The sequence below is a fragment of the Haliotis rufescens genome, unplaced genomic scaffold, assembly GCF_023055435.1.
Source record: "Haliotis rufescens isolate VD_foot unplaced genomic scaffold, xgHalRufe1.0.p SCAF_3, whole genome shotgun sequence".
NCBI lineage: Eukaryota > Metazoa > Mollusca > Gastropoda > Lepetellida > Haliotidae > Haliotis > Haliotis rufescens.
Genome location: NW_025964001.1, coordinates 12,422,508 through 12,445,948, shown reverse-complemented (window position 1 = coordinate 12,445,948; position 23,441 = coordinate 12,422,508). Strand labels below are relative to the sequence as shown.

The following is a 23,441-nucleotide window of genomic DNA, read 5'->3' as shown; positions in this document are numbered from 1 at the left end:
GACAAGACAAGATGAGATAACAAATATAATGTACTTCGGTGTATGAATGTTTAGCTAAGTTAATAACTTACATTAATGCATAAAGTCAATCAAAGCAACACACCACAAGGAGGCCATAAAAGTCATTGGTATCCGGTAAATTCTTGCAGAAGGTAGGTGGAAAGCACAAACAAAGCACAACATAAATAAGTGCTAAAATACAATTTTCTACATAAGACTAAACAAATATTTTTAAGTCTAAAAATACCATGCTACCTTCTTGTGACAAAAGATTAACAATATAAACAAACAAACAATTCATCAATTAAAAACCCTAATTACAAGTTTTATAAAACAAAAGTATACATTTATCATCAAGACTTATTTCAGTCTTTAACTCTTGAGATCAACTGAAAAAATCATTGCTTTGAATGAAACATTTGACATAATTATTCATATTTTTCTATTCAAATTATTCATTCATTCATTCATTCAGTTATTGAATACTTGTTTGTTGTTGTGTACATGTGGCTATTTCAGGCATGTATGTGGCTATGCAAACAACATAAACATGCAGTCTTTAATTGCAGGAATACCAGTTTCCAGAACACACAAGCAGGTAGGACAGTGAGTTTGTGAGATGGGTTTAACAGTACATCAGTTGTACCACTATCACAGAGTTCCAGCAATAGTTTGGGGGAAATGCCCAAAGCGATACATGTATATTCGTTGCCATATACCTACAACGAAAGATAGTGAGTGAGTGAGTTGTGTTTAATGCCTCTTTTAACAGTATTCCAGTTATATCACAGCGTGTCACCTTAATGTGGGAGGAAAGCCCGAAGTGATGCAGGTCTCAGACGTTTACCACTTTGGTGAAAACCACAAGCACAGGTATGGTGCTGACAACCTAGAAACATAATCAGGGTGAACCTGGATTCAAACCCACAATCATAGGTTTCTGGCGTGCCCAAGGGACACAACTCTGCACAGCGAATTGTGGCATCTTAGACGACTGTACCCCCCCCCCCCCCCCCCCACCGAAAGACAGTCCTAACAGACTAAGGATCATCATTAGAGCAAAAACTGGCATGGCAAAGGGATGCAACTCTGTACAGTGTGTTGCAGACCACTAGGGCCATCTGTGAAACGAAAGCAGAAGAACTTTCAATATCAGAAATGACAAACCGTAGAACATGTGTAAGGATACTCTCTCCTAATATAAGACTAAAAGATCAGGAATACAATGAAGTTTGTTGTGTATCACAATATTAACAGCAGTACATTTTCCATATATTCCACAGTTTGGAATGCTAATCACGTGATTCCCTGAGTTCCGCTGTGAAATTTCAGCAATATCTTGATTATTTCTTCCTCTCCAGTGCCTTGTGAACAAAAGACCTGAAAAAAAAGAAGTTAATATGGTAGCTTGATTGATATTTTCTTAATTGGCAAAGTAAACACAAATCAGATAAGTCACAACATCACCACCTTATACCTTGTGTAAAGTCTAAAGACTTGGTGAACTACTTAACAGGAGGGGGGGGACCCATGAAGATCCGGGGAAGAATAGGTCTTCAGCAACCCATGCTTGCCGTAAAAGGCGACTGTGCTTGTCGGAAGAGGCAACTAATGGGATCTGGTGGTCAGACTCGCTGACTTGGTTGATGTATGTCATCGTATCCCATTTGCATAGATTGATGTTCATGATGTCAATCACTGGATTGTCTGGTCCAGACTCAATTATTTACAGACCGCCGTCATATAGCTGGAATATTGCTGAGTGCAGCATTAAACAACAAAAACAAAAAAAGGATTAACAGGGGCATTTGTCAGTATTAAATTCACATGAAAGACAATAGCAATTCAACCTTCATGCAACTAATTTCGTTACATTAAGCCTGTTAAGCTTGCTTTTGCATGTCCTTGGTGTTCAATTTGATTCATATAGATTCTGGAAGATATTAATTTGAAGGGTGGTGGGGTAGCCTAGTGTTTAAAGCATTTACTTGTCACGTCGAAGGCAAGGGGTTTGATTCCCCACATGGGAACAACGTGTGAAGCCCATTTCTGGTGTCCCCTACCGTGATATTGCTGGAATATTGCCAAAAGAGGTATAAATTCATACTCACTCACTCATTCACAACTTGTAAATGTTGAATGTGACTGTGCTGACAGTAAATATATTTCTATCTATAAAATCATGTTCATGTCAGTACATAAATATGACCAAAATCTCAGTTGAAATGTTTCAATAAAAAAACCTGAAAAAAGTCTTAAATTATGTGGACAGATGAAGAGGGTGATCTGGCCATTGTAACCATGACATTGTAAAGAAAATGTAATAACATGAATCAGAGAGCCATCTCTCACCTGATAATCTCAGGCAGTTCTGGCGATTTGAATATGTGTTTATGCCCAAAACCATGGTGAGCAGGAAAGCGCTTGAACTCCACCACAGCATGGTGATCCGGCTTGGACTGTTTGGCGTGTTCGTACAGCTGTAGGACAAAATAAGGGCCAGTGTAATTACTGTATTCAAACAAATATAATTTTTTACAAACGGAGTGAACAAGTTCAAACAGGAGACAGCTATATCACAAGAGCCCTGTTTAATAAAATGATCTTAGTGCTATGATTGTTATAAGTCTATGTTAAACTATGGGAGTTGCAAATGTCTCAGTGCTAAAATCGCTTTGTGAAACGGGACCCTGGACCAGACCAGACCGGTGGAGAAAGAGCTTATGGCACAACGATACAGATTCAACCAGATTCAACCAGTCCACCAGGAGTCTGTGACTCATCCATCCATCACTAAGTATTTAACATGACCCATGAAGATTCAGGGGGTAGAATAGGTCTTCAGCAACCCATGCTTGCCTCAAAAGGCGACTATGCTTGTCGTAAAAGGCGACTAACAGGATCGGGTGGTCAGGCTCGCTGACTTGGTTGATGCATGTCATCGATCCCAATAGCGTGGATCGATGCTCATGATATTAATCACTGGATTGTCTGGTCCAGACTCCATTATTTACAGACCGCCGTCATATAGCTGGAATATTGCTGAGTGCGGCGTTAACCAACCAACAACCAATCAGTATTTAACAGCTATTTGGACAACCCAATCCTTTGATAAACACTGTTATTCAAATAGATCTATAAAGACGCACTTTGTTGCAATACCATGTGTATCTAAACAGTAAGGTTGTAAAACAATTCAACGTCAATGAAAACACAACACTTGATATATGAAGGAAACATTGCCATCATCAAAGGAAATTAATAGAAGCCCAACTAAAACTGTTTCGTAGATTTTAGTCACTAGATGAAACAGTAGCTTGAGACCTCATGTACATATATTCAGAAAATAGAATTTTATCATTTACGTCCATGTCAATTAACATGTCACCCTTTTCGATACCTGTATCATCTTGTATCGATACATGACCAACTGATGCAATCCTCATACTGTGTAACCATAGTAACAGAGTATGCAACCAACAACTGATGAATCATTACACGCATACCTACGAACAGAATCGTTACAGGTGGAAGAACATCCTTGTCAATATATCAAATAATAAATAATCAGTAATTAAGGTATATCTAATTACACACAGGTACAACATAAACAGGTTTTGAAACTTTAACTTGGCTAACTTAATGCTACTTGACTGTGATTGAACAAACAGTATCAGTTTCTTTCTCTCTGACGAGAGTGAAGTACATATTCTGACCTAGAGCCAGGTACCATCATGGAATGAGACGAGGCATCTCACCTTTTCTCCAAGATGGAATGGCACCACAGCATCATCCTCTGCATGGAGGATCAGAATGGGGGGACTCACACTCCGAATACTGAGGAGGAAAACTCAACTTTCAAGACAAGCACTTTATGAGGGGTGTGACTGAGTGGAAATTGTAGTCGACTCAAAAATATCCTGATATGTCGATTAGAAATAAAACTAAATAAATTACCTAAGTCAATCTCATTCAAATAAGTTATTGCTACTGGTAAAAAAAGATCTGAGGACATTCCATTACAGGTCATGTCAGAACGACCTTTCATCCGACCAATCATAGTGTTGCTTACCAGATCGGGAAAGTGATAGTCGGAATGTGTTTTTTAAGGTTCACACAAGGTATTAGGAAGGACACTTATGGGCTGTACGACACTTCATCGCCTATCTTTCGCGTCAATGGTAAGAAAATTATAACGGAAGAGACTTTCCATAGCCAGTGGCAACGGCAAGTACTGCCACACAATCTCTGCCATCTATTAGATATTACAGAATTTTCTTGTGTTTAGTTTTCAATTTTCAATTGATTTTTTTTAAAGCGTAGTCCGTAATGGAAGTTGCCAGTTCACAAATAGCGTCATAAAGCTGGAGAAAGCTGCTCTCTGACTGGCTAATGCTGACTTATTGCAATGGTCAGTCAAAGCTTGCGAAAGGTTGTTCTAACGTGACTTGTAATAGAGTTTTCCTCAGATCTTTATTTAGAGGTAGTGAGAACTAAGATCTGATTTTAATGAAATTGTACATATGAAAACCTATAATAAATCAATTTAATGCTAAGTATGAACTAGGATGATGCATTAAATGCATACAAAGAAATTTCTGCCTTTTCATTGTCCATCTGAACTAAGGTAATTGTAACAATTGTAAACATTAATGTGGCAGTGAACTGGATACTGCATATTTCATGTGAATACTTTTTGGAGAATATAAACCATGTTACCATGGTTACTGTTAATTTATTGTGATAATTTCATCATTACACGAAGGAAGCTTTAAATGCCCTCTACTACAGGAGTGAGTGAGTGAGTGAGTTTGGTTTTACGCCGCTTTTAGCAATATTCCAGCAATATCACGGCGGGGGACACCAGAAATGGGCTTCACACATTGTACCCATGTCGGGAATCGAACCCGGGTCTTCGGCGTGACGAGCGAACGCTTTAACCACTAGGCTACCCGACCGCCCCTCTACTACAGGAAATATTAGATACTGATCAGCACTTGTCACTTACTGCGAAGAAAATCAATTATACCACAGTAGTTAATATTACTACTAGTGTACCACCTGCCACAGATAAACCAGCGGTTGATTTTATGGATGTCAACCCATGCTGCCAAGACAACAGTCAGATCACACATGAGAGTCGGTAGAACCTAGTGGTCACCTATCAAGTGTTGACCACATCATACATCCATTTTGACCACCTGATACCCAAAGATGCATCTAATGATGCAGCTGAATTTTCATGCAGCTACTGGTAAGTAAAACAAAGGTGTGTCTGACATTTATATAAATAAGAACATTACTTTTCATCAGTGCTGAAGTGGATACCATGTTCCTTGATGCCATCAACGAAGACCCAGGTGAACCAGGGCAGAAGGCGGTAGGGCTGAAAAGTGGAACAAGTCATTGTCAGTCAAACCAAGACACACAAGAAAACAGGCAGGGGTAGATTTAACAACAAATTAGTAGTATGTAGCAAGTAGGGCTTGCTCCTTTCAAAAGTTACTGGCCCTTCTCCAAACTAACTGACCCAAAACTGAATGTTGGAGGTCATGACTGAGTTACCCAATGTGATCCTCACCCCTAAAACGTCTTTTCCTGCACTCTGAGATTATATGTTGGCTCATTTTATGGCTACTTTATGAGTATGGACGATGGTTGTGTCATTCTACCAGGGTGATCTTTGAGTTAACCATTCACATGACCTTATCCTCCCAAATATTTTTCTCAAAATACGAGCAGTGTCCAATTAAAAAAAAAAACATACACAGAGATTGGGTGAAAGTTTGACTTGCCAGACGGGCTATCTACTTTACGTTTCAGCAATCCTTTCTTAATTTTAACCATCCACGGGCCAGCAGTTAAATATTCCTGACAGGTGTCACATAGGCAGTTGTCAACGAGTGAGTGAGGTATAATGACACTATAAGCACTATACCAGCCACATCACAGCAGGGACTGTAGATTGTACCCAATGTGCTAAGGATAACATGGGTCTAACAAATACCATGCCAATGCTAAAACATGTGGCTACACACTGCCCCATATCAGATCCATATTCAACCTACCACAAGAAAACTTCCCCTTGACACTATTGTTCCAATATCATATCAAGATTTGTGTGTTACAAAAGAGTCTTGTTTTTTGTTCCTTTGTTGTTGTATCCACAGACAGCAAATTTCTAGCTATTTCATGGCAGGCTGTAAGTGATGTAATAATATATCGGGGTATGAGTGAGTGAGTATGGTTTCACGCCGCTTTTAGCAATATTCCAGCAATATCACGGCGGGGGACACCAGAAATGGGCTTCACACATTGTACCCATGTCGGGAATCGAACCCGGGTCTTCGGTGTGACGAGCGAACGCTTTAACCACTAGGCTAGCCGACCGCCCCTATCGGGGTATGATGACATGCAATCAACCAACAAATTCATATTTGTCAACTCTTACGTCAAGCATAGGTGACTGGTTACAAATCTATCCCAGAACCCCACATTGACATGATACACGAATGTCTTCTTTATTGACATTCATGTTCCATATCTTCTTTTTAAAACCAACACTGCTTAAATAACAAGCATATAGTTGACAAAGTCATCTATATCCCCCGCCCATTTTAACACGTTATGGTCCCAAACCAGGTAACTGACCCAACATTTCTCTTAGCCCATGTCAAAATAGCTGCAATGGAAATTCTAAAATAAACATTTCTAAAACTCCTTAATATCAAATGACACTAGTTCAGTATGCGCTTTATATATAGACATGCAATGTTTGGCATGGAAATATTTAACAGTTTATTTGTTATATTACTTAAGTAAACCAATCCTATATTAAAACTTAAATCCAACTTGTTGTCATGGAAACATAAACAATAAAAATTTCTAAAATTCCTAAATAGCAAGAGGCACCAGTCCAGTATGTGTCTGGTAAACATGCAGAGTTTTTGTTGGAAAGTATTGAATGGGTTTTGAGTTATGCTCCGGAAACAAACTCTACCCTATAGAACCTAAGTCCAACTTGTTGCAATGGAAACGTAAAAAATAAAAATTTATAAAACTCCTAAATAGCAAAAGGCACCAGTTCAGTATGTGTCTGGTAAACATGCAAAGTTTTGTAAGAAATTATTTAACGGTTAACCGTTTTAGAGTTACGCTCCGGAAACGAACAGCACCCTTATAGAACCTAAGTCCAACTTGTTGCCATTGAAACGTAAAAAATAAAAATTTATAAAATTTCTAAATAGCAAAAGGCATCAGTTAAGCATGAGTCTGATAGACATGCAAAGTTTCATAGAGAAATATTTAACGGTTTCTGAGTTATGCTCCGGAAACGATTTCGGGACGCACACACGCACACACACACGCACATGCACTCACGCACACGCACACGCACACACACGCACGCACGCACTTCGTTAGGGCGGGGGATAATAAGGTTATAACTAGAAAGTGTTTTTACTCGTAAAAACATATGTCTCCCCCCACTCCCCTAACCCCCATTCATTCGTTTACTTCACGTTAAACCCCATCTCTTCATTCCCACCCTCCATTACTAAATAACAGAGACAAAAATAGAACTCCTAGAAATTTCAAACAACTAATGGGCACCACTTCAGTGCTGGGTTAATGTGTATACAAAGTTTCGCGAAAAAAATATTAAACGGTTTCCGAGTTATGGTCCGGAAACCAAGCTTACCCCCATTCAGAGTCTATGTTCAAGTTATCTCCATGGAAACGAGAAAAAAATAAAAATGTCAAAAATCTCTAAATAGCAAAAGGCACCACTTCAGTGCTGGGTTAATGTGTATACAAAGTTTCGCGAAAAAATATTAAACGGTTTCCGAGTTATGGTCCGGAAACCAAGCTCACCCCCATTCAGAGTCTATGTTCAACTTATCTCCATGGAAACGAGAAAAAATAAAAATGTCAAAAATCTCTAAATAGCAAAAGGCACCACTTCAGTGCTTGGTTAATGTGTATACAAAGTTTCGCGAAAAAAATATTAAACGGTTTATGAGTTATGGTCCGGAAACCAAGCTTACCCCCCATTCAGAGTCTATGTTCAAGTTATCTCCATGGAAACGAGAAAAAATAAAAATGTCAAAAATCTCTAAATAGCAAAAGGCACCAATTCAGTGCTGGGTTAATGTGTATACAAAGTTTCGCGGAAAAAAAATTAAACGGTTTCTGAGTTATGGTCCGGAAACGGTGGGAACGCCGACGCCGACGCCGACGCCGACGCCGACGGGAACCGTGCCAAAAACAAAAACAAAAACAATTACTCTGCACAATCCACATCTGACACACCTATCTTGCTCACAGGTCTCGCCTACAAATCTCACAAACTGATCTCACATTTTGATGGATTTGTCTTACTTCTCATACACACAGTTCCAGCCTGGATACTCACAATGGCAAAAGGGTGGTTGGCGGCAGCTTCTCGGATGTTGTTAAAGGGGGCCTCCAGGATGATGCCTGGTGGATGGTCATCTGTAACACACACGTGCCTTTATTACACAATCAGAACATTAAGACAGCTGTCTTGTGAAGCTAGTTTGTCAGTCTGTTTGTGACTGCAGAAGAGGTAACAACTTCTTTCATTCAGCATCTTGGTTTAACTTTGTGGTGAGTGTCATTTTTTGCTGCTTCTTGCAATATTCTAGCAACATCACATTGCAGGGCACCATTTCACACATTGTTCCAATGTTCGGATCTGGTCTTTGGCTTGACTAGCATTTGCTTTAACAAAGAATATCTACAGAGTACTCCTAATTAACATCTTGACACTGAGGCAAAATCATGCCTTTAAACCACAGATCTTTAAATTACAGAAAGCAGCTACAGCGTAGGGTACAGGTTGTCAAAAGATATATGTGTGTGTTTATGTGTTTCAGAAGATGCAAGCTAACTTTATGCATAAACATTTATTTGCCTTAACAAGAGCATTTATTGAGTATTCCTATGACCTTGACACTGAAGCAAAATCATGCCTTTGAGCCACTGATCTTTACATTACAGTATATAGCTACAGTGTAGAGTACAGGTAGTCAAAAGATCTATAAGTTTTATATGTTTCAGAAGATGCAAGATGGCTTTATGCTCAAACATGCATATCAATGACTTTTGAATACTGGTGTATGGACATATTTAAACCGTTTCAAACTTACCCAGTTCACAGAGCTTCTTTGCTAATTTTGTAGTTATTCTGAAACAAACAAAAAACAATCATATTATATCGACATTTTGTGACATAATTACAAAATAATTTAATAAAAACACATTAGGTTGTTGTTCATCAACTTACATACATTAGTTTATCCTGCATGTAAAGCTTACACTTACATAAGTAGTCATCATACCAAGATCAATTGAATTGTTTTACAATTACCCTAAATATGGCAAAATTAATAAAGAAAATATGTTTAAAATGATCATAATAGATTTAGATTGAAGATGCATGGACGTATCATGTCTGCCCGAGTGAGTGACCCCAGAGAAAGAAGACTTACGCTGTGCCGAGTGAGTGACCCCATAGAAAGAAGACTTACGCTGTGCCGAGTGAGTGACCCCAGAGGAAGAAGACTTACGCTGTGCCGAGTGAGTGACCCCAGAGGAAGAAGACTTACGCTGTGCCGAGTGAGTGACCCCAGAGAAAGAAGACTTACGCTGTGCCGAGTAAGTGACCCCAGAGAAAGAAGACTTACCATGTGCCGAGTGAGTGACCCCAGAGAAAGAAGACTTACGCTGTGCCGAGTGAGTGACCCCAGAGAAAGAAGACTTATGCTGTGCCGAGTGAGTGACCCCAGAGAAAGAAGACTTACGCTGTGCCGAGTGAGTGACCCCAGAGAAAGAAGACTTACGCTGTGCCGAGTGAGTGACCCCAGCGGAAGAAGACTTACGCTATGCCGAGTGAGTGACCCCATGGGAAGAAGACTTATGCTGTGCCGAGTGAGTGACCCCAGAGAAAGAAGACTTACGCTGTGCCGAGTGACCCCAGAGAAAGAAGACTTACGCTGTGCCGAGTGAGTGACCCCAGAGGAAGAAGAGTTACGCTGTGCCGAGTGAGTGACCCCAGAGAAAGAAGACTTATGCTGTGCCGAGTGAGTGACCCCAGAAAAAGAAGACACGCTGTGCCGAGTGAGTCACCCCAGAGGAAGAAGACTTATGCTGTGCCCAGTGAGTGACCCCAGAGAAAGAAGACACTCTTTGCCGAGTGAGTGACCCCAGAGGAAGAAGACTTATGCTGGGCCGAGTGAGTGACCCCAGAGAAAGAAGACACGCTGTGCCGAGTGAGTGACCCCAGAGAAAGAAGACTTACGCTGTGCCGAGTGAGTGACCCCAGAGAAAGAAGACTTACGCTATGCCGAGTGAGTGACCCCAGAGAAAGAAGACTTACGCTATGCCAAGTGAGTGACCCCAGAGAAAGAAGACTTACGCTGTGCCAAGTGAGTGACCCCAGAGAAAGAAGACTTACGCTGTGCCGAGGGAGTGACCCCAGAGAAAAAAGACTTACGCTGTGCCGAGTGAGTGACCCCAGAGAAAGATAGGCTGCCCATTATTCCTCTCCTTGATCCACCGGTACATGAAGTGGGAGTCATGGACGACTCCGTCCTCGGTAGGGGTGCCGGTGGAGTCTCCGAAACCTGCATCAACATGGCGGATGTATGAAAAACCACCATTTCTAATACAATTGAGTGAGAGAGTTGGGTTTAATGCCGCTTTTAACATTATTCCAGTTATATCATGGCGTGTCAGCTTAATGTTGGAGGAAAGCCCGAAGTGATGCAGGTCTTAGAAGTTTACCATTTCGGTGAAACCCACGAGCACAGGTATGATGCTGACAAACCTAGAAACATAATCGGGGCGAAACGGGATTCAAACCCACAATCATAGGTTTCTGGCGTGCCCAAGGGACGCAACTCTGCACAGCGAATCGTGGCGCCTTAGACGACTAGGCCACCCGTGCCCCCCCATTTATACAATGAACTGTCAGTAAGTCATTTTCAACAAGAAGACCTTCCCCTCCCCTTTTCAATTTTACTAAAATCACAAGATAAAGCTCATGTATGTATCCGTCATATTTTCATGATACCAATCAAAGCTGAGGCCATTCCTTGCATGTCCAAATACCCATCATGCTCCTGAACAGGTGACATCATGGACCCTGACATAATGAACTGTCAATAACATAATAGGGCTCCAGATTCCTCGGTAGCCATTGAGTATTTACTCACATTATAATTCATCTTGAATATTGATGGTTTTCTTTGGGTATTCCATAGATTTTAACTCCCTTTGATCCAGTCTACTGGATATTTTTTAAACCAATGAGTGAACCTTTTCCAACATAATTATGCTCACAATACTGTTTCAGGGGACTTTGAATCTGTCACCTAGCGCCTAAGCTCCCAACAGTGTTAAAAATTACAGCTACCATCAATCTCATTAAAATCAGACCTCAGTTCTCGCTACCGCTAAACAAAGATCTGAGGACATCCCATTAGGGGTCACTTCAGAACGACCTTTCATCTGATTAACCAGAGCATCGCTTACCAGATTATGAAAGTGACAGTCGGAATGTGATTTCTAATCATGCAACCTCGAAAACTTTAACTCCGAGCGATAGTTACGGGTTTAACGACTGAATCCATACAATCTAGACCATCTATTAGCCATTCCAGAATGTTCTTTTGTTCAGGTGTCAAATTATGTTTCGAAGCGTAGTCACCAATTTGAAATTAGTGCCGTAAAGCACAAGAAAGCTGCCTTCTGGTTGGTCATTCCATTGGTCGGTCAAAGTTCGCGTAAGGTCGGTCTGACGGGACCCGTAATGGGATGTCCTCAGATCTTTGTTTAGCTGTAGCGAGAACTAAGATCTGATTTTAATGTGATTGAGCTACCATAAGTAAAATGTAGCATTTTTTTAATTATTCACTGCAGTAGAGTTCATGTATATGTGATGCCTGCATTCAATCAAAAGATATGAAAGACAACACGAGCTGAAAAGGCTAATTTTAGAAACTACGAAGACTGTCATTATACTATTGTTCTTATTTCATGAGTATCTGTACATAAGTAACTCAAATTCAATTAAGTTATGGTGGTTTATAGTGCATGTGTTACGCAAACACGCAGCTAATGTGGAGCTCTAACATACCCATAACACTAAAATATCCTACATGCTTTCTATACCTTCCACTCGAGGGAATTAGTAATGGTACTTTAGTAAACATGATAAACAAAGCTTTTCATTTGGAAGAGGTTGATAATACTGTTACATAGCACAACATTTTCAAAACTATATATTGCGTTATTTTCTTAGAATTGCATAACAAGACAAACTGAATTGTGTTTCCATGACTACTGACCTCTGTAGTCAAAAGTGATAATATGGAAGTCCAAGCTGGCCAGTAGTTTGTACAGCTGTACTCTGTGATATCCCCCTCTGGAAACAAAACAGATGCATTTGACCTCCAGATCGAATTTTGCTTCTAGGCATATTGAAAATAGTTGACAATCAACATTTCTAGTTGATCCTGCCAATTCTTTGTCCATTTTCTTGCACCACCTACCACCAAAGTGTGCTAAGTGACCAAGTGATCAAATATACTTTCTCATAACAGGGCGGCAAACATTTCAGGTACCAGTACAACAAACTGTCCGTTTATATTCTTATCATTTTCAAAATTATTTATAATGTCCTTCAAGTGTTGTACACCCTGATAAAAGATATTCTACAAGAATATGGAAGAAACTCAATTTTCATTGGTCAATCAGACGTATCAAATCACAATAAACTCCCTCTGACTGAAAGAGCCAATTTGATGTCCATATCACCACGGAAGCTAATATTTTTAAGATAGTACTTCTTTTACAGTCATTGTCGGTAGGCATATTTAAATACTTACATGTACAATTATAAGCTACAAAAGTTACACTTACGACAATATTCGAGGATGTGGGGCAATACATTTTAATCAGAAAACACGACAGAAAGCTACAAAGAGAACGTATTTCATGTTTTGCGGACACAAGAGAGCTTGCTATTTGGCACTTTTCTATATACTACTTTGACGTCATATCAACTGCATCACAATGCATGTCATAAAATCAAGGGAAGTATTATAATAATGCAAACAAACTGTTTGAGCATATAGAGTGCCATATTTCGTTTAAAGGCTGTTGTCAGTATTTCCGTAAATTCTAATCGACAACCCATGTAACCTGGCTCTACATTGAAAACACAGTATGTATATCTCCTAACTGAAGGCTCAAATATCCCAACAAAGGATTTTGGTAAATCCCCTGACTAAGCATGATAATTAACAAGATCCTTTCTGCATCAACAGGCAAATTGACTAAATTGCCCCGAGGTTCAACAATGTCATATTTCCTTTTTCTTTATTAGATAAGTGGATATTATCACCGGTGACCTTGACACAATATTAACCCCGGGTTAACCTTGACACAAGCTATCCAAACTGTAATGAACTGGTGATCTCAAGTTATTTTGGTGACCTTTCGGGGTGCAAATAAGTTACAGCATCAACCATGTCCATAGCGGCCTCGACTCCTTTTTTTCAGCCAATACACGCCAGACTTATTCAAAATATCGAAGCAAGGTACAGTGACACAAAACACTTAAATCCTATTTCATATCGTTTCTTTTACTTGATATTCTGTCTCCGTCATCAAATGGTGCAATAGACACAAACATGGCTCGGAGCACAATCACTTGTATATTACATGCCTTTAAACTGCCTACCTTGTTCCACTGTTGCCATGGAGATACAGAATAATCCTCTTCCCAGACTTCAGCAACTGTTCGTATTCATAAGGATCTGCGGGACCCCCGTCTTGCACCAGGCTCGATGGCAGGGTGTGCCTACAACATGTACAATAGTCATTGTCATAGCGACATATTTAACAAGGTGCCATTGTACAAAGCAATCTTAGCACTAAGGTGATCGTAACTCCCATACCTTAACATAGACTTACGACAGTCGTAGTAGTGCTTAGGTTGTTTTGTACAACGGCACCCTGGGCTCCAGATCATTTTGTAAGCTGTGAAGCAATTATCGTTATCGTATACATTGAGTATTTGATAGGTTTCTTTGGGTATGCAATACATTTTCACTCCCTTCGATCCAGTCTCATTTAAACAACCAAGTAGACATTTTTATTAATAACTCAGCTTGAAATGCTATTTCCAGTTACACTTAATTCTGTTTGTGTGCTGCAAAGTGTCTCATAGCACATAAGCCATCTTCTTTATCTAATTTAATATCGCAAGAACAACAGGCATGGATCCAGGAGTAGGTGATAGTTTACCGAAATACGTGCCCTGGAGATATAGAGGATGCGCATAAGCTCACAACAGTGATATATGTCTAAGTTACAATAGGCAGGACGTGCAATATTCACTGCAGTAGAGTTGTATATAGGTGATTTAGGTGTATTTGAACAGTAAATAAAGATGTGTACAGACATTACGGGAATGAAAACTGAAAAGGCTACATTGTGTAATTACAAAGGGTGTTGTTATCATGGTTATATATATTGGTGGGTTTTAAAAACTGGCATGCATGTTTGTATGGAAACAACTTAAAATTAATTTGGGTATGGTGATCTATTTTGGGTATCTGGAGCTTATTTTATTTTTCTGAAATACAACATATATTTATATGTTCCTCAACATTAAGCTTTGCTTCAGATCACAATGCAATCAAAAAATTCTGTCAAGTAATCTGTGCCAAAATATCCCAACCTTATCCTTCTGCATCTGTCAGTAGATTTTCATCTGCATGCGATGTGTTCTAAGAATACAGGACCATAAGCATGGTAAAAGAGAGAGAGAGAGAGAAAGAGAGAGAGAGAGAGAGAGAGAGAGAGAGAGAGAGAGAGAGAGAGAGAGAGAGAGAGAGAGAGATTTTACAAGATTCTAGCTCCATTTTTCTTACCAAACTCCAACATGAACACCATTGTCTGTCTGCAGGTAGAAGTTCCGGGTTGTATTCAGACCAAAATCTGACGGCTTAGACAAATCGATAAATGGAGGCCAACGAACTGGAACAAAGAATCCCCATTATACAACTATCTTTCTGTAACATTGTGTGCTGTTTTCTTTACATAGGCAAGTAATAATCTCAAGAATATAACAATTACAAATCTGTGCCATGTAACAATATGGAAACATCTACCATATGGTATATATAATGACCAATGTTATTCAACTCCATCACAATTGCTTCCAGTGCTTAACATGCTGCAGACACATGAGAAGCAGCTGAGAATGAGGCAGCTGGCAGTCCCTATAATTTGCTCCAAGTTGTTCAAACACAGCTTTATTTGTCTCCAGATGTAAATCAATGTAGCAGTTTGTGTTACCCTAGGACATCAAGACAATGTCTCCATTTCACTCATGGGACTAATACCTTGTACATTAAATGCATTTTCACCACCAGTAGTACACTAACTTATTCAAAAGCTTATTCTTCCATTGCTAAAGCAAAAACATTTGGTTCACATACAGTCATCCCTCGCAACAACGCCCTTCGCAATACCGCGACCCCACGACCCCGGTTAAGCCACACGATAATCAATGGTTCCCCAGAGTTCTAGATATGATTTTGATTATTTGGGTATTTCACCCAAGGACAAAAGTTTGATTTTGATCGGGTATCCACAATTTTTAGAGGGTATTCATTTTTTTACCCAACTGTTTCTTGGTATTTTGGTTTTTTTAAATGTTCTGTAAGAATCCCTGTAACTTATATTAAACTAAATGAATGCTCTCATACTGTCTGCATTTGCTTGCAGCTCCCTCTCCGAGAAGCCATTTTTGTTTGAAAACCTAGCATTATAAGAAATTACTGGCTCTATTTTCATAATCACATAACCATTGGACACAATGTGCTTTTCAATTAGAATCAATCAGAATTCAAGTATGTTTGTCGCAAAAGCTTTTCCAAATGTAACTGTCGGTAAGTGAATTTCGTGATCAGCTGACACGCAATCATTTTATCTAACAGTTGTAACGTACGCAATTGTGTTACTTAACAGTTGTAATATAACCATTAGTTATATTTCAATAGCATACTTATAGTTTTTATTGCACATTTGATTATCTTCATATTTTAGTTTATTTTATGTGTATTTTACGAAAATATGCAGCTTATCTCGAGCTCTGTTCCCATAAATTTAATTATTTTCACATCTCCACGTTATAGGATAGAGCATAACAAACGTGCACACAGAATCATTGTTATACATCTGGACTCGGGACTGTGTGATTAGGTTTAGTCACATTTTCATTCAATACAAATTGTTTACGTTAATTATGTTAATATTGGCAAATTCATTTGTGAAACAGTATGCTAAACACTTACAACTTCCCTTTACCCTGTTGCATAGGGTCTGCTTTAACGCGTACCGTTACAGTTCTAACTCACATATTCACAGAGGTCACGATCAGATTACTGCTATTGAGGCCTTGAAACAAACCTTAGTTGTCAGAGAATGGATTCACATATCATAACTGACATACTTTGATTCATAAAAAAATATGTCAACATTTTGTTTTCGTGATGAAAATAGCTATACCACGTAGCCTTGACGGTGACTCGTCAAACTGTTCCATACCTAAAATGTATCTGCATTATGTCAAAGTGCTACGCTTAGGTTATTACTATTTTAAATTCATATATAATGAATGCTGTATTAAGATAACGCATATTAGAAAATATTTTTCCTTGCAAAAAGACTTTGAAGTTATATTATTGGTTATTTTGTAACTGAATCACCGGTAGATTGGGACAAAACATGTGTACACAGCGGACAGCCATTTCCAGCTTAGGTTCGATACATCTGTACACGGTATTCTTAACCTTGGCATATAAAACAATACCTAGTACAACAGGAAATACAAATGAAATGTTTAATAATCATGTCTACTGGTGTTTAGTCTCTAATAGCAATTTTCATTGACAAAGTTTGTTATCTCTTGTTCGTTAACCTCAGGCGATACAACAAAGTTTTTGACTGGGTACCATACACTAAATTTTACTCAAGCGCGCAATATGCACAAGAAATAAAATATTTCCAACCTACATTCCCTATAAGGAAAAACGCGGATGTCTGATAACGCGGGGGGGTCATCCATGGACTCCGAAACCCGCGTTATGGCGAGGAATGACTGTATTTGACTAACCAGAGCCATGACAGCTTGGACCCCTCTATCTTTGATGTACCAGAAAATGAAAAGATACAACTGCAAACATCAATGAACATCGGAAAAAAGATACCATATTTAATCAAATGCATTGTGGATAAGGTCACTAACTCTTTTGACCTACCTAAATGTCAGCAAACATTTAATAACCATAAAATAAAAACTTAAAGGCACAATGCTCGACCGCTCACCTGAATAATGAAGAAACAAAAATGGCAGCCATGTTTAAAATTGGATCAGCGTTCTTTGAGCAGTTTTTATAACAATTTTGGAACAACTGATTTTCAGTCAGGCGAGAGAAAAGTTGTGGCCTGACCACGTTGACTACAATCACAATGAATATATCAAATCTGACATGAAACCTCAGACAACCTGTTGCACAGCAAACAATAGCCAACATCTGGTGTCACTAAGTCGGTCAAAGAGTTTAGAGATATTATTTACTCACCGAGGTTAGAGAAAACAACTTTGGGCAAAATCCAGGAGTTGGCTCTGACAAAGATGGGCACCGCAATGTAGATGATAAACACTGTCAAACACACCGTCTTTGCCACCAACACTGCCTTCTTCGCTGACTCCCTGCAACATAGACTGGAATAGTGACATGCCCATCGCTTTGGTAACAAGCATGAGGGTGCCAACCCCCCTCCCCTAAATCCTGAATATCAGCTGAGTTTTCACTTTAAGTCTTATTTACTTACACTGAATCAAGAATATATCCAAAAACAAGTAGATCTGTGTAAAGGGAATTACCGTATTCGACATAATAAGCGCCCAGGTAGCTCTCAAAATTAGAAACAGGGGGCTCTTATTAGATTATAATTTTGTTGAGAATAAAAACAGTGGAAAGATGGTAAATTTCGTGGTTTATGCTGACAGCAAAGTCTGTGCGTATTATATATGACAGATATATTTCCCAGAATTTAATTGCCCATTGTATTATACACGAATAAATAAGTGTACATTGACCAATAGGAAGAGGTGCTAATTGGGATCGTTCACTAGCCAATATATTAGCAAATATCACTGTAGGCACTTATTACCATGATTACATCAAATACAGTATTACATGCACCAATATCATTATTTAAATGTTGAATTTGCATACCACAGCCAGGGTACCACACTGCTGAATCCTGAATACCCTTCAAATAGACCCCTGAATCCCACATACCAAAAGGGTGTTGGCAGCCTCAAGTTTTTTACCATGTTGTGTTTAACATGCATTGAACCCCTAAAGTCACCATTCTACCTTCCAATATAAAATCCACATAGAACTCAATGAGATTTTATGTAACACCTGTAAATTAGAATGAATTGCAAATATCTGTTGATGAATACTCTCATAAGTAATGGGTGTCTTGCAAGTGATAAGCAAATTATTAGAATTAAACCACCTGGCTGAAGCCCCTGTCTAGTAAATTGTTTCACTATTCTTCTATTCTGACCAGGGCTGTGGTGAAGCCTAGTGGTTAAAGCGTTAGCTCATCATGCCGAAAGGTCAGGTTCATGTCCCCACATGGGTACAATGTTTGAAGCCCATTTCTGGTGTCACCTGCTGTGATATTGCTGGAATATTGCTAAAAGCAGTGTAAAACCATACTTAGGCCCTCCATGTTGGGACGGGATCGGGTGGTCAGGCTCGCTGACTTGGTTGATGCATGACATTGATCCCAATTGTATGGATCAATGCTCATGATATTAATCACTGGATTGTCTGGTCCAGACTCGATTATTTACAGTATTTCAAAAGCCAACTATAAGACAACCAGTCCATCATAGAATGGTGACATGGATGACATACCTATGGCTATTACTCCCAGCAGTCCTAAAAGGAGTTTATTAGATGAAGATATGGGTGGACATAGCAGAATCAGAGAATTCAGTATTGGGATGTGAGACAACCGAGATTACTTCTGCTATGAATGTGTCTGATAGTAATAAATGACACGGAAATGTAAGTGAATGCATAAAACAAACATTAGAATAAAGTGAAAGGCAGCAGTAGTATTGTGTCAGGTAGTTGTCTCAGCGAAGTCCAGTGATGGTCTATCTACATGTGTAGTTGTTCAGTGACTTGTCTTTATTTCAGCAAGTTTTTAAAGTTTGTCGTTCAGACACATTAAAAGAAATGGAATGTTTTCAACCTTGTCCTGTCTTTTTATTTAATTTCTAAAATGTTAAATTGTTTTTAAAGCTAAATCAAAGTTGTTATTTAAACATGTTAAATTTTAATGTGGCTCCTTAAAGTTTGAAATGGAAAAGTGCTGCCAGTAGCCAAGTGGCTCCCATGAAAAGTCTAAGCTTGGAGGGCTGTACTCACTCACTCGCTCCATTCTGACCACACGATGAAGTAATAATTAGACCAAGACACAGTAATCCGGTAAACGTACACATTACATAAGGGTCTTAACACTGGACATACATATCAAGAGTGTGAGTGAGTTGGGTTTAACGCCGCTTTTAACAGTATTCCGGTTATATCACGGCGTTCATATCAAGAGTAAAGATAGTTGTGCTGAACCTATGCTGTAGGATTTCATTCCCCCGGATATGGCAATTCACTAATCTGCTAAATCCCTTGGAGTGGTTTAGATTGTGATTTACATTCGGTTCAAAGTAGCCGTGCAATGGATGATCAAATCTCCAACAATGATCACATTTTGATTTGGTTGTTAAAGTAAAAGTATTAATGAACGGCCCAAGTGGAACATCCTGGGTCAGCCCCTGATAAATACTGGAACACCACACCACACCACACACATCTAATTTAACACTGACATAGGTAACAACATTACATCATACAGATACCCATAATGCTGCGTAACACTTCAGTAATTAGTACCTCACCTAGTACAGTGATGCAAGAACTGTAGTCACAAGCCTTAGGGAGATAACTCTCATTTGTAATGGTTGCTTGGCGTGTGATTTTCATTTTTTAATTAACATTCCATATGCTGTGCACCAAATGTTGAAATGTATACCGCATACTGTGATTATGTTGTATTGCTGCACTGAGGGCCTCCTTGACACAAAGGGCATTTATCATATGACATAATAAAGTTATCAGTTTGCAAAGTGATGCAAGTGTCATTAAATCAGACATACATTGAATATAAAGATTTCACTTTTCTTGTATACGTCATATACCATGTATACACCGTACTATAATGCTTGAATTAATAAAGACAAACTAGGAAATAGAAAAACACAAACTATGGCTGAATTTTCTGTTCTTACCACAAATGACACAAGTCTGTTACATAATATGTTCTGCAATAGACTAGTGGTCACTGACCCTGATGTTCGGTCAAGAGGAAGTATCAAATTATCCGACTCAGCAGAAATCCCTCTGTACCAGGATGATTATTTTACATCCTTTCTCCAGCTAATGTATACACCATGACTGTTGTTTAACACTACTCTGCAATATCCCAGCTATATCATGTATATGACAACGGTCTGTAAATATTAGAAGTATTGATAAGTATTGATGCACACAATTAGGATATAATGACATGCTCAACCAAGTCAGTGAGCCTGACCACCCTAATGTAGTCGCCTCTTACGACAAGCATAGTCACCATTTACACAAGCATTGGTTTTCTGAAGACCTATTTTAACCTGGATCTTCACACTATTTTAAGCATCTAGTAAGGACTATGAATGACATTAACATGATAAACCTGTTAACAAGGTGATTACCTCCATTCCTTAAAGGGGAAGTGTACACGCAAAAATCACTTTCTTTCTTTTTCTAAACAAAACGCAATTTTAGAATTAATTAGTATCTGTGTTTGAAAATATACACTCATTTTTTTCACAGTGAAAGTAGGAAGCTCACAATAGTGTGAAAATGATATGCCGTTATGAGGCCTTCGTTTTTCGAGCTAAACAGGCCTGAGTTATCCCCCTTAGATTATGACGTAATTGGTGCCAATTCAACTGGGTCCCTGTCTATTCTCAACGCAAAAGATATCAAGTACCATTTTGTGGTAAAACAACATGGCCTACGACACACTCCGGCGCAGTGGTGACTCAGCATAACACTATGCTGGCTGGCATCTGAGACGCTAGAATCACACACCTAGACCTACACCACGTGAAGCGGCTCTAACAAAGCATAATGACGTCATAATGTTTATCAATTGGCACCAATGACGTCACATTGCAAGGGGCATAAGCCATGGTGTTTTTGTTGTGGAAATAGAACACTTGGTAAATGTGAAAAATATAAATCGTTTTAATGGGAAAAATATGTTAATTAATTGTGATATTTTTATATTTTTGTCTATGACACTTCTAGGTTAACACTTTAAATGTGGAAAAAGTACAAGAAAAATAGGTGCATTTCCGTGTGAACTTGCCCTTTAATGTTGATTATAGTCATTAGCACTGGGTACATTTTGATGGAAAACCGCTCAAGCATGACCCTTTCAGCCTGCTTCAGTAGTATACATAGTATATGCTGTTACTGTAGTGCATATTGAGAACACTGAATAAACATTTCTGGTTAGTAATAATGAAATCATGAGTCATGATTGTTGAGCCATAAACATGATATATAATATTCACACCTGTTGTCATTGGTTATCAATCATGAATAGTCATAGTTTCATCATAGGTGAGGTGAGGTGAGGTGAAATTGGGTTTAACGTCGCATCCAAGATTATTGCACTTATATAGCGACGTGCATGCACGTGTATGTGTGTGTGTGGCTGTTTGTACTAGTCCGGACTGATGCCGATTTATAGTGCTAGCTCACTGAGATACCATGCCGCAGTTTAACATGAATACCCCACTCAGACACAGTATACTGACTCCGAGCCGACCAGTCCTTGTTTTAGCCCCTTAATGCCGAGCGCCAGACAGGGTAACAACAAGTACAATCTTTTAACGTCTTTTTGTATGACGCGGCCCGGGATCGAACCCTGGACCTTCCGCTCTCCGGGCGGACGCTCTACCACAAGACCACAGAGGCGGTCTAGTTTCATCATAAGAATGCCTTTCAATGACTTGATAGTTTCATTAGTCTGCAGTGTGTACTTTAGATAACTACTGAATAAGAATATAAATTGTGATCTACTGATAATAGTGATATGAATTGTACACAGTTTGTTTCCATTACCTTCAGTATTGAGCATGTTGAGAGTAATGAATGTGATCATATATTTCATTGTTAACCAGGATGGGAATGCACTTCAACAAATGACCATATAAACTGTTTGGAAACATAACAATTTTTTTTGACAACATTCAAAAACTAGCAGCGAATCATGAGTTTGTCTAACAGTCAAGATTTATTTAATTGTTTTAAACACAAAGAGGATATTCATAACCTGATAACAACTCACATGAGTAAGCACTTTATGTTCCTACTGACCCAAATGTCTACTGCAATAAATAGGGACTAGATTAATGAATTACCGAGATACCCAAGGCTGAAAACTATGCTTACAACAACTGTAGCCCTAGGGGTTACAAGTATGGGTGAAAACACTATTCCTTGTCGACCACTCAATATTAACCATGATAACTATAGTCGCGAGGGACAACTGTCGACAGTTTTAACACGTTACTTCTGTTGATATCATTTGAGGTATGTTCTGTAAATAATATCTTAACAATAACTAACATGGTGAATATCGTCGATTGTGAGTGCAAATCACACCATGGTGACAACTATATCGCTTCGTGCTGTGGGCTAACCTTCGGCCTACCAGCTCTATTCTGGACATAACATGTTGGCTAGTGTTTATTTCCTAAAAGGCATAAGGTGCAAAATCATGTAAAACTTCCCAAAGTTCTAAATCCCATTACCAGAATAGATAATAAGCTTCACTTTCCTCTTCCATGGTTATTGACAAGCAGATGACTAGTCGTCCGAATGCTCGGGTTTCGACACTCAACTACGCATCGATAAGGCAAAACCCGTGCTAGAGGACGATGAACAAAGGTCCAAAGTCCACTGACTGCTCTTGATTCAACGTTATCGCTGATAAACTGAAACATCACAGAATACTGGCATGTAAATCTTACCTGCTCGGTAAAATAGTATATCCTGCGAGCTTCGCAGTTTCCATTTTGTCTTTGATGGAGTCATTCGACTTTGGCATTGATTTGCTAACTCGAAACATCGTGACTGGTGTCAACAACACTGCAAACCAAAACACTTCCTGGCTATTAATAGAATCTCGTGGGGGGGCTC

General features: G+C 39.1%; 1 protein-coding gene across 2 annotated transcripts; it reads right to left on the bottom strand.

Annotated features, from left to right (window-relative positions):
• Positions 1 to 1,012: 1,012 nt before the first annotated feature.
• LOC124134792 (lysophosphatidylserine lipase ABHD12-like) lies at positions 1,013 to 23,431 on the bottom strand. 2 transcript variants are annotated; one of them, XM_046499832.2, is made up of 12 exons: positions 23,273 to 23,431; positions 17,682 to 17,812; positions 14,964 to 15,069; positions 13,769 to 13,888; positions 12,372 to 12,448; positions 10,517 to 10,646; positions 9,171 to 9,208; positions 8,414 to 8,493; positions 5,304 to 5,386; positions 3,759 to 3,837; positions 2,353 to 2,480; positions 1,013 to 1,380 (listed from the first exon to the last, which is right to left on the bottom strand). In XM_046499832.2, exons 1-12 carry the CDS (start codon positions 23,368 to 23,370, stop codon positions 1,344 to 1,346), a joined length of 1,107 nt encoding a protein of 368 aa, XP_046355788.2. In that variant the 5' UTR covers positions 23,371 to 23,431; the 3' UTR covers positions 1,013 to 1,343. The 2 variants fall into 2 exon arrangements, with proteins under 2 accessions (XP_046355788.2, XP_046355789.2); XM_046499833.2 differs by lacking the exon at positions 23,273 to 23,431 and adding an exon at positions 23,054 to 23,131.
• Between the last annotated feature and the right edge of the window lie 10 nt (positions 23,432 to 23,441).